Source organism: Sinocyclocheilus anshuiensis, unplaced genomic scaffold, assembly GCF_001515605.1.
Source record: "Sinocyclocheilus anshuiensis isolate Anshui unplaced genomic scaffold, SAMN03320099.WGS_v1.1 scaffold1576, whole genome shotgun sequence".
Classification (NCBI taxonomy): domain Eukaryota; kingdom Metazoa; phylum Chordata; class Actinopteri; order Cypriniformes; family Cyprinidae; genus Sinocyclocheilus; species Sinocyclocheilus anshuiensis.
In genome coordinates this window covers 43,213-55,452 of record NW_015557202.1, presented here as the reverse complement: position 1 = coordinate 55,452, position 12,240 = coordinate 43,213, and the positions used below count along the sequence as shown (strand labels likewise).

Below are 12,240 nucleotides of genomic sequence, written 5' to 3'. Positions count from 1 at the left end.
ATCAGGTTAATGTTCTCTGTGCTCTGAGCTGTAGATCTGTGTTACTGTGAGTCTCTGCAGTTTCACACTCAAACACACTGGAACTTCCTGCTTTCTGTGTGATATGACGGTCTGCCGCTTCTCATGTTTTTGCATGAGTTTGCATTCTACAACATTTGCAACGGCAAGAAATCATACATATATTTATTATTTTAGCAGATGGTTTTGACTAACAAAATCTACAAACCTGAATGATTAATGAGCCAATAATATTAATATTGCTATGATACAAATTTTTGACATGACAGAATATTACTGATCTAGAGCATAAATATAAGAGCAGAATTAAACAGAAAAGATGTGTATTGATAATAGTTAACAAGGCCAATGTCTAAAGTTTGATTAGTGACCTAAAAATAGTTATGAATCTTAAATATTTCTTAGTTATTTTGTCTTAAATCTTTTTTTTTTTTTATGTTTTAAAATGTAATACATTTCCAGATTTAAATTTGAATTCCAAATTCAGGTCCCCACTGCATAGGCTCCTAAATTAGTTTGTTCGTTTGTTTTTTATTGTTGTGATGGTTTGAGACTCATGTGATTGATCCGAGTTTGGAAGTGTTAAAATTGTTCACACCTTTCTCTGATTCCACTAATTGACCTCAGATGATGGATGCTGATCCAGAGGCATGCACACTTTTTGACTCTATGAACACAAGTTATCTATTTCATGTTTTTGTATGGGTGTTGAGTGTGTTTCAGTCACAGTGGGCTGCAGAGCACAGTAGTACACAGCAGAGTCAGACACACGCACATCCTGTATTGTCAGTGGAACTCTTCTTGATGTGGAGTCCAGTGTTGCTGAAAATCTCTTATTAATATCAGCCTCAGTTATTCCTTCACTAAATGAATATGTATTCAGAATGAAGGTTGGTGATCTATTTGATAGTTGTTTGTACCAGAAGAGATATGCATTTGTAGTTGTGGTGGAATAATTGCACAGTAGAGTAACCGGATCTCATTTTGCAGTCATTTCTATTGAAGGCTGTTTAACTCTGTCTTGCCCCCAGCACACTGGAAAATAGATTGAACTATTTATAATTTACATATGTTGAGTAACTAAAAAATAATAATAAAGTGGAAATGATGATCTTTCTTACCAAAGTACTGTGCTGTGAAGAAATACATAATAGTCACAAGTTTTTCCATTGTTAAGATAAAGAGATTAATATTTTAACATGTATGCTCTCATGAATATGTCTCTGTCTTTCCTGTAACTCTCTGTTTTCTCTGTGCTGCACTTCCCTTGATATTTTCAAGTCTTCAAGTAGGTCTAAATCCTCACATTATTGATGGCACTTTTGATGGTTTCTGCCCTCCAGTGGTGAATGTATGTATTTTTAACACACATAGCCACATTATGTTTTTGTAGCAGTGGACATGCAGAGGATGAAGACTTATAGAGTGCATTAGTGCCCGCCCACTCTTTTAGCAGCGTAAATTTTTCCCTTAATGAATTTTTAAAAGTCTTTGTTAAAACATTATTAGCCACAAACCAAGCTAACCAGCTACGAGGTGAATCACAACATTACAGACTTTAATTTGAAGTCAAAAACTCAATGAAAATGATGATGATGATCAGATGAAAAAAAAAGATACAAGACTGTGTACTTAGTGAAGGAAAGACCTATAATCCCATGAAGCATTGCAAATGACATTAATCGAATCAAAAACATTTGAGTGTCTTCTATTCCTTTTAAAGGAAAGCTTTTGCAACCACAATAAATTATACATTTATTTATTTTGCATGATTTTGAAGAAAAATACAAACACACTGGAAAATAGATTTAACTATTTATAATTTGCATATTAAGTAACTAAATTGTAAAATGTGTAATTGATGATAATTCTTTAAAAAGTCCTGTGCTGTGAGGAAAAGAGCAATAATCATTAGTCTTTCCATTGCTCTCTCTCTCTCTCTCTCTCTCTCTCTCTCTCTCTCTCCCTTTGGTGTTTAAAAATGTGTGGTTGCTTACCATAGGGGATAATTAAAACCAAACTCAGGTGTTTTTCCATGTTAAAAATATGATATGGGTTGTTAGGATTTTCAGTGCAGGTCAGTGTTTACATTGACTCTCTGCTAGTTGGTCTTTGGCACTCAAAAACGTCCTGCTCTTAACAAATGATGCCGTGCATTTGCGTCTTTATCTACTTTGATGATTTGCTTCATCAGATTTCTGCAGCCCCCAAAAAGTTAACAATGCTTTGAGTAAATGAATTCATTGTTTAAAAGACCCTTCCAATTCTAGAATGTATCAAAATGAACATTCTACCATTCATTATTCATTTGTTTCTATTAGAAATATACTATCATTAGGCTATTACTTTGATCATATTCTCTAAAATCATTATGATTGTGTCCACTTAAAAATTGTAATTTTGTCATTGTCAATCATTTTTTAGTTCAGTTTCTACAAAATATTTACTGTATGTTAATTAGAATTAAAAACCAATTAGCCAGATAAATTGACTGAACTTGAGTTAAAGGGGTCATATGATGTTGCTAAAAAGAACATTATTTGGCCAAAAAAGTATTTTCGCTTTCGCAACAAAACACACAGCGTCTTCACAACATGGCGGCGGCGGTGGCAGCAATGCCTTCTTTCTTTGCGTGAACATTTCGGCGGCGTTATGCAAATCTTCCCACATCGTAACGTAGACATTTGGGAGCGTGTTTGAATGAGGCGTTTTAAGAGTCTTAACTTTTATAAAGAATATCTCTTTGGGTTTGAGACTTTAGTCTTTGCAACTTTAGGGATCTTATCTCTTCACGAACAGCTTGTAAGTTGTAACACTCCAAAGAGAAAGGAAAACTTGAAATCGCATCATATGACCCCTTTAATGAATCATTTATACACCATCAATTAAACATTAGATCACTTCCATGGCATTTTGGGTAATAAGACATCTATCATGCTGGTTGTGATAAATGCTTAATAGATAATTGCAGATAAATAATTGTAACAATAAAAAAATAATAATAAATACATAAGTAATCTTAAAAATATAATATACTATGATGATGCTATTATCTGAAACATTACATATTCTGAAAAAATATTAATCGCACTCACACACAGGTGTTTCCACAAGTGTAATTATATTCTGTGAATTATAGATTGTGGGTTTGATGTGGTTTGAGATCAAAGTGAAAAATGAATTAGAGTTTTTGTACAGCTTCACATAGACTTTTTAGACTTTTAAACTCTTAGAGCACATTAACAGAGAGCTGAATCTGACAGAGTTACACTAGTAATAGTGAGTTCAGTGGATGTTTCTGATGAAGTCGACTGAAAGCGACGATCAGCAGGGGTCCCAGAGTATTAGTCCATGACCGAGCATCTTTCCACACTAAATACTGAGGTTCTCTCAGGGCCGGCCCGTCGCATAGGCGAAATAGGCCAATGCTAGGGGATAAGCTTTTTTTTTACAATATTATTTTAAATATTGCACTATATATCGAAATATAATCGATATCGCATTATGGCTTAATGCCATAGTCATATTGCGAAGGTTGCGATTAAATTAAATAACAATAGCTATGCGCTGCAGTTTTCTGAGTGAAGCAAGTAATATGTTCGAGACTTAGCGTGCAGCCCATGACACGCAGCGCTTCACTCTGAAACATGCAGCGCATTTATTTATTTGCTGGCAAGCCACCAAAATAAAAGCATAATATTTGAATTTGAGCAGAGATGCACCGATTGGCCATAAATCGGAACCGGACGTTTTTTTGTTTTATTTCAGAGTCTGTAAACGGCGTTAACAGAGGCCAGAGACGCAAAGAGGAGAAAATACATTAGCAGGCAGAGCAAGCTCACTGTTCACAATGCGCAAAGTATGAATGTATATCTGAGGGAAACTGACTGTCTTAAAGGGGTGTGACGTCACACAGACAGGCATCTGAGATCGGCTCGATTTGAGAAAGGGGAAAATATTTTAGTAGATTAACAAAAAACCACTGGGTGGATTTTTATCATTTTAGGGTGGTTGTGTACACACACTGCCAACACACATTTCAGTTCAAACGACTTGTAAAAGTGCATGTAGCATTATATGACCCCTTTAAGAAACAGTTTAGATGGCATTTTCCTTTCATCTTGCCTCTGTATACAGTAGTGTTTACAGTGGGAATCAAGGAAACAATGCATCACTGCGGTTCCTTAAACGCCACCTGCTGACAGAGAGTGAATTTACATTTTTATTCAGCCCAATTGCTGTTTGGGATGTTTTATATAGCCTAATTTCACAAAGCTAAAGTCAGTCCATTCTGTTTTTGCTTCAGGTTTTGAAATTATACAGTCTAATTTAGATCAAAATATAGGCTATATAAAGCAACTAATCATATTCTTCATGCACTCTTTCTTGTCTTTTGCTTAAATAAAATACATTAAAAATCAGTATTGGATTCTGGCATGAAAAGTTAAGATCAGTGCATCCCTAAATTTTAGAATGTCTGAAATTAAGAAATTAAGATATTTAAATAGCTAGCTGAGTTAAGTCAGTTTATTTATTTATGCAGTTTTTGTGTGAATGATCAGTGGTGGAATTGGCTGCGATGCAAGGGGCACCAGCTAAAATATTGCCTAGGGCACCAAATTGGTCAGGGCCGGCCCTGGGTTCTCTATTAGGATAGGAGACTTGTAAAGTGTAACATATCTGCTGCTTGTATCATATGAGCAGCTCAATCTCACAGACTCTCCTTCTGTACTGATGACATTTACACCCTTATTTGGCCCAATCTAGTCTGCAGTCATTGCACCTGCAAACATGAAAATAAATATTTGCTTACAGTTTAAAAACCATGCGAGTTAAATTCAGTCACATTACACATTATCTATTTTCCTTAGCAGCACTGGCATCAAAGAGTATTTACCTGAAGTCATGATTAAAATCAGAACCAAGTGTCTGTCCATGTTTACTACGTCAGATCTGTTCTGTTAATGCTCTTCTGTTCTCTGGGTTGTGATGCTCTGACTTTCTTTTGAGTCATACAATCAATCTGGATCTTCCTGCTCTCTGATGATGATGCTCATTTTGGTAAATTAATTAAAGAGGTAGAGAAGCAGATCTGTAAATGACATATGTTATTTATTAAATAAAAATGAGGAGCTAATGATTCTGTACAATGAAGTTTAATTCCGTAGTAGTTTCCTACCCCCCCCCTCCCCCTAAAAAAATCTGAATTTTTCTTTCCTCCTCGCTTTTTTTATATATGTATTTATTTATTTATTGTTTGTTTGTTTGTTTGTATTAATAAAAGTTTATCTTATTTTAAACATGATTATTTGAGAACTAAAGTCTGATGGAATACATTCAGTGTCTGAGGTGGCAGTTTGGAAATCTTATTCTCTTTATTGTTTAGTGATCTAGTCTGTTTAGTCTGATTTGTAGAAGGTACAGTTATGCTTTTTCACATGTGTCAGGTTTTTGTACAGTGTTCTTGTTACCTGTCAGTGTGTGGACGTCAGATCACAATAATACATAGCAGAGTCTTTCTGAACAGCTGAGGAGATCACCAGATCCACACGTTTGATTTCTTTTGTACCTTGTTTTTCTTTTCTGAGCTTAGTAGAGAACCTGGGATCTACATCAGATGTCTTAGTCTCTTTCACACTCTCTATTATGAGCACAAGAAATTGAGGAGCTGATCCGGGATACTGACGGTACCATTGAAGTGAGTGTGCAGAGGAATAACTGCAGGATAAAGTAACAGTTGAACCCGCTGCAGCAGATTCCTCAGTGCTGTCTGGTGTGATTTCAACTCCAAAACTCACACCTGGAAAAGAGCAAAAGAATAACTTTTAATTTTCAAATAGTGTTTGAAATTGATTCAAGTGATCATTGATTTGAAATTGTATACATACAATTAATCTATATATAAATGTTAAAATTTTCAGTGAAAAAAAGAGCTCATGTAGCATTTAAAATGAGAAAATTATTTGACAAAATATTATATGTATAGGGCCACATCTATCTATAAAGCCTGCTTAATAATTATGCACATCTAAATATTTGACTTCCAGCCCTCGTTAACAATTATAGATCACTTATAAATCAACATAGGGCTGCACGATTAATCGAATTTCTAATCGCAATTACAATTACGGATGCCACAATTACATAATAGTAGTTTCCTACCCCCCCCCTCCCCCTAAAAAAATCTGAATTTTTCTTTCCTCCTCGCTTTTTTTATATATGTATTTATTTATTTATTGTTTGTTTGTTTGTTTGTATTAATAAAAGTTTATCTTATTTTAAACATGATTATTTGAGAACTAAAGTCTGATGGAATACATTCAGTGTCTGAGGTGGCAGTTTGGAAATCTTATTCTCTTTATTGTTTAGTGATCTAGTCTGTTTAGTCTGATTTGTAGAAGGTACAGTTATGCTTTTTCACATGTGTCAGGTTTTTGTACAGTGTTCTTGTTACCTGTCAGTGTGTGGACGTCAGATCACAATAATACATAGCAGAGTCTTTCTGAACAGCTGAGGAGATCACCAGATCCACACGTTTGATTTCTTTTGTGACTTGTTTTTCTTTTCTGAGCTTAGTAGAGAACCTGGGATCTACATCAGATGTCTTAGTCTCTTTCACACTCTCTATTATGAGCACAAGAAATTGAGGAGCTGATCCGGGATACTGACGGTACCATTGAAGTGAGTGTGCAGAGGAATAACTGCAGGATAAAGTAACAGTTGAACCCGCTGCAGCAGATTCCTCAGTGCTGTCTGGTGTGATTTCAACTCCAAAACTCACACCTGGAAAAGAGCAAAAGAATAACTTTTAATTTTCAAATAGTGTTTGAAATTGATTCAAGTGATCATTGATTTGAAATTGTATACATACAATTAATCTATATATAAATGTTAAAATTTTCAGTGAAAAAAAGAGCTCATGTAGCATTTAAAATGAGAAAATTATTTGACAAAATATTATATGTATAGGGCCACATCTATCTATAAAGCCTGCTTAATAATTATGCACATCTAAATATTTGACTTCCAGCCCTCGTTAACAATTATAGATCACTTATAAATCAACATAGGGCTGCACGATTAATCGAATTTCTAATCGCAATTACAATTACGGATGCCACAATTACATAATCGTTCAAAGCAGCAATTAATCGTTCAAGGTCCACTTATGTTATTCTGCATGCTTAAGATGCTTTTTTTCTTTCTACATGTTATCTTGTTTTAATTTTAGTATAACATTATAATACCATGCATATTTTTACCTTTGTATTTAAAGAGAAACCAATCCGATTTATAGTTGACATTTGAGGCTTAATACTATAGAAAAGCAATAAAAGTTTTTCAGTTAGTGTTTTCAGCTTGCTTATTTTCATATAAAAATATGGCATGCAGTTGCTTCAAACAAAGGTGTAAACATCATTCATTTAATTGCAAATTAATAATCGCAATTACAATTTCAAAGGAATAATCGACAATCACGATTTTTGTCATAATCATGCAACCCTAAATCAACATATTATATAAAAAATGAATAGTAGTTAAGATTGATCTGGTTTGTACCTAAAGTGTACATAGTACCTATAAGGTACCACCCCAGTGTTGTACCTTTTTTTTTTTGTCTGAGAGTGTATGATCAGAATATTGACTTGCCTAATAATTATGCACACTGTATTCTTAAATGTTTAATTGCAAATGCATACAAGAAATAAACAAATGCACTTACATGCCAGAGCACAGAAAAGAATGACTGAATGAAGTATCACCGTGCATGTTCGGCGAGTTTTGTGACAGTCTAGAAAATGTAACAAGATCATATGGGATGAATGTGCATGTGCATCAGTATCATGTGGATTTGCACCTCGTCATATAACTGAGCACTTCCTCTGTTTTTGTATGAGTGTTGAGTGTGTTTTAGTCACTGTGGGCCTCAGAGCACAGTAGTACACAGCAGAGTCAGACACACGCAGATTCTTGATCATCAGTGGAAATGTTCTTGATGAAGAGTTCAGTGTTGCAGAAAATCTCTTCTTGAAATCAGGCTCAGTGGTGTATTGATTCAGAATTAATGTTGGTGATTTGTTTGGTAGCTGTTTGTACCAGAAAAGGTATATATTTATACCAGTGGTAAAATAATTACATCTTACAATAACTTGATCTCTTTCACTCGCAGTGATTTCTTCTGAAGACTGTTCAACCCTGTCCTGTCCAGAAGACACTGGGGAACAATAGACAGAAAAATGTATCATTTATTTGAATGATTAGGAAAGTACGTGTAAACACTTAGTAATCTATATTTAGGTAAACATTTTTCTGTTAAAGTATGCAGAAACAAAAATGTTCTTGCCATCATAATGTGCCATTAAGCACAGAGAAATCAAAGCCCATCTAAACATAGTTGATCAACGAGGTAAAAGAACAGAAAAATCACTCAACTCAGATTTCAAAAAATGTGCTCATCTTACAGTGCTCTTCTTTAAAGGGTTGTATCATGTCACATGATATTCTATAAATGAAGAGAGCAATGCTGGCCCCTTGTGGATGAAGTGGAAGTTTGAAATTACTAAACATGATGTTATTTTGCAAACCCTGAACAATTCTTTATAAACGTATGATTGGTATAAATAGTGTTTTTGAACAAAAGCTTGATCATCACTATACTTATGTTTTACTTCTGTATATTATAAAGCTATTTACTCATTTTTAGAATAACTGAATGGAGTATCATTGTATGTGTGCTTATAGTCTCAGCTTAAATGATCTTATGACACAGTCTCTGTCAGGTTCAGCAAAATACTTTCATATATAAACCCCTCTTTCCTCACCACCTGGAAAAAAGCAAATGCATATAAATATGATTTTATCACCTCTTTGAACATTGCTTTATAAAACATTATGAATATCTGAAGCATCTTTTAACTGAATCTTTGTGTGTCACCCTTTGTTATATCTTTTTGTGTCGTGAATGACAAACTATAATACTGTTTTTGCTGAATAGAGGGGTGTTCCCTTGTGTTAACTTTAGCAGATATGGGGGCTGGACATGTGTGATGTAGATGCAATGAAATGTGTCAGGTTTTTGTACAGTGTTCTTGTGTTTCCTGTCACTGTGGGCTCCAGAGCGCAGTAGTACAGAGCAGAGTCTGATATAGATGCAGAGGAGATTTCCAGATCCACATGGTTTTCTTTGTCTTTACTAACTTTGGTCTTGAATCTGGAATCTACATAAGACTCCTGAGCTTGTTTTGCACCGTCTGAGATGAGCACAATGAACTCGGGAGCTGATCCGGGATAGTGGCGATACCAGTGAAGACGAAATGCAGATGAATAACTGCAGGATAATTTAACAGTTGAACCCTCGTCAGCAAACACCTCTGATTTGGTTGGTTTGATTTCATTTCCATACATTGCATCTTCAAAAGTAGATAAAATCTTTTAAGAACAGGTGTTTAAATCGAATCTATATTCAATTTGGATGTATCAGTATAGAATTCAATATAGTACATGAAGAAAAACACTATACTTAATTTTGAGCAGAAATTAGCCATTCTGGCTGCTCAGAGTATTAGGGTACAAAACACTTCAATACTTACATGCAAAGGCAGAAAGCAGAATGACAGAATGGAGACTCATTGTGTGTGTGTTTCTTATTTCTCTCTCTAACAGACATGAAGTTAAGAAGATCACATCAGGTATCAGTGCTTTAAACCCCACCTCTTCCAGAGAGCTCTTTGAGAGAGCAGAGCAGAGCAGATCAGATCAGATCTGTTTCATACACCACTGAGGCATTTGAGTACTATTCATATCCTATTGTACCCTCTTGTTGTTACTTACTCTGTCAGTCCTCAGAACACAACATACAGAATATAAACTTCATTATTTTTCATACTTTGGTTATAATATTTTAGATCTTATAAAGTTCATATTCACTTTGCACAGCACTAACTAAACGAATTAGTGCTGTCAAACGATTAATCGTGATTAATCGCATCCAAAATAAACCTTTTTGTTTACATAATGTGTATAATGTGTCTATTTATTATGTATATATAAATACAAACACGTGCATGTATATATTTAAGAAAAATATTTTATGTTCAATATATTTATATATAATAAAAAAATAAGAATATAAATATATACATGTAAATGCATGTAAATATTTTCTAAATATTTACTGTGTGTGTATTTATATATACATAATAAATATACACAATACACATATATATTATGTAAACAAAAACTTTTAGTTTGGATGCGATTAATCGCGATTAATCATTTGACAACACTAAAATAAATAGATTTTTTTATTATTATATGCATGTTATTGTTGTGGGACAGAAGTAAATGGCATGTGGATTTGCACCTCAACAAAATGTAACACTTCCTCTGATTTTGTATGAGTGTTGAGTGTGTTTTAGTCACTGTGGGCCTCAGAGCACAGTAGTACACAGCAGAGTCAGACACACGCAGATTCTTGATTGTCAGTGGAAATGTTCTCGATGTAGAGTCCAGTGTTGCAGAAAATCTCTTCTTGAAATCAGGCTCAGTAGTATATTGATTCTGGATGAATGTTGGTGATCTGTTTGGTAGCTGTTTGTACCAGAAGAGATATGGATTTGTAGTAGTATAATTACACATTAAAATAACTTGAGCTCCTTCACTTTCAGTCATTTCTCCTGAAGACTGTTCAATCCTGTCCTGTGCTGAGGACACTGGAAAAATAGACAGAAAAAAGTAAGTCATTAACATGAATTATTAGCAAAGTAAACTTAAAAATGTATTAACCTGAATGTAAGTAAACCATTTTCTTATAAAGTAGGCTTATACAGATGTACTTACCATCATAATGTGCTGTGAAACACAGGGAAATCAAAGCCCATCTAAACATAGTTGATCTATGAGCAAATATTCACTCAAATCTTGTCTGTGTTTATCTCATAGTGCTCTTCTTTAAACGTTTGTATCATGTCACATGATATTCTCATACGTGGAGAGAGCAAGTCTGACCCCTTGTGGATGAAGTTTCTAATTGCTTAAAAATTGTTACTTTGGAAACCATTTTTCACAAAATTAGTATTAGCCTGAATATGTTTTTGAACACATGCGTGATCCCCACTACTCATCTCTCAATTGTAAAGCCATTTAGTTACTGGATATAGCAATGGGCATTATGTGCCTATTTTTTCTTTTTTCTTCCTTGCATTAAAGTAAATGATCTGAAGAAAGTGTGAAAAATACCTTTTATACACAATGTATTGACCACATTTGTGCATGTGAAAAGTTGATTTCTGCCGTATTGTTTTAGTCTGACACTTTTCTGAACATGCTTAGATATACCAGAGGGGTCTGAATATTATTCACGATTTAAGGGTCACATTTCTCCCTGTCTGTATAAGACTATTGTTTCTTTTCAGAGTAAGGTTTTTGCACAGCGTACTTGTGTTTCCTGTCACTGTGGGCCTCAGAGCGCAGTAGTATAGAGCAGAGTCTGATAATGCAGCAGAAGAGATGATCAGATCCACATGGTTTTGTTTTTCTTTTCTATTATTAGTACTGAATCTTTGATCCACATTAGACTTCTGAGCTTGTTTTGCTCCATCTGAGATGAGCACAAGGAACTCAGGAGCTGATCCGGGATACTGACGGTACCAAAGTAAAGACCATGCAGATGAATAACTGCAGGATAATTTAACACTTGAACCCTCTGCAACAAACTCCTCTGTTTTGTCTGGTGTGATAGTATCTCCATTACTGGCACCTGCAAATAAATGTGAAATGTTAGGTTTGTCATTTTAGTCTGAAAGGGCACTATACTGAAAATGGAAGAATTTAAATAGTTCATGTACTTTTAGTGCACTTTTTATATATATTAAGTCCCCAAATAATAAAACCATGCTTAATTCTTCACTTTGATCATAAAGGTAAGGCTTTTAAAAGCAATGGTACTTACATGCTAAAGCAGAGAGCAGAATAACTGAATGGAGTATCATTGTGTTTTTGCTTACAGTCTCAGATTAAATGATCTTATGTCAGTTTTGACAAACTACTGTCAGATATACTTTAAGCCCCTCCTTCCTCGCCACCTGGGAAAAAGCAAATGTATCTAAATTAACAATCCATGCGTGCAATAATACATTGTGCTTTATAGAGGGGTGTTAACTTGTGTTAACTAGCAGATATGGGGGTTGGATATGTGTGATGTGGATGCAATACTGTGAATCT

The 12,240-nt window shown here is 34.6% G+C and overlaps 1 gene segment (V, D, J or C); it reads right to left on the bottom strand.

Annotated features, from left to right (window-relative positions):
• Positions 1–6,475: 6,475 nt before the first annotated feature.
• On the bottom strand, positions 6,476–7,788 carry LOC107678891 (immunoglobulin iota chain-like). The segment is given in 2 exon segments: positions 6,476–6,801; positions 7,782–7,788. Coding segments are annotated over 2 exon segments (333 nt in total).
• Between the last annotated feature and the right edge of the window lie 4,452 nt (positions 7,789–12,240).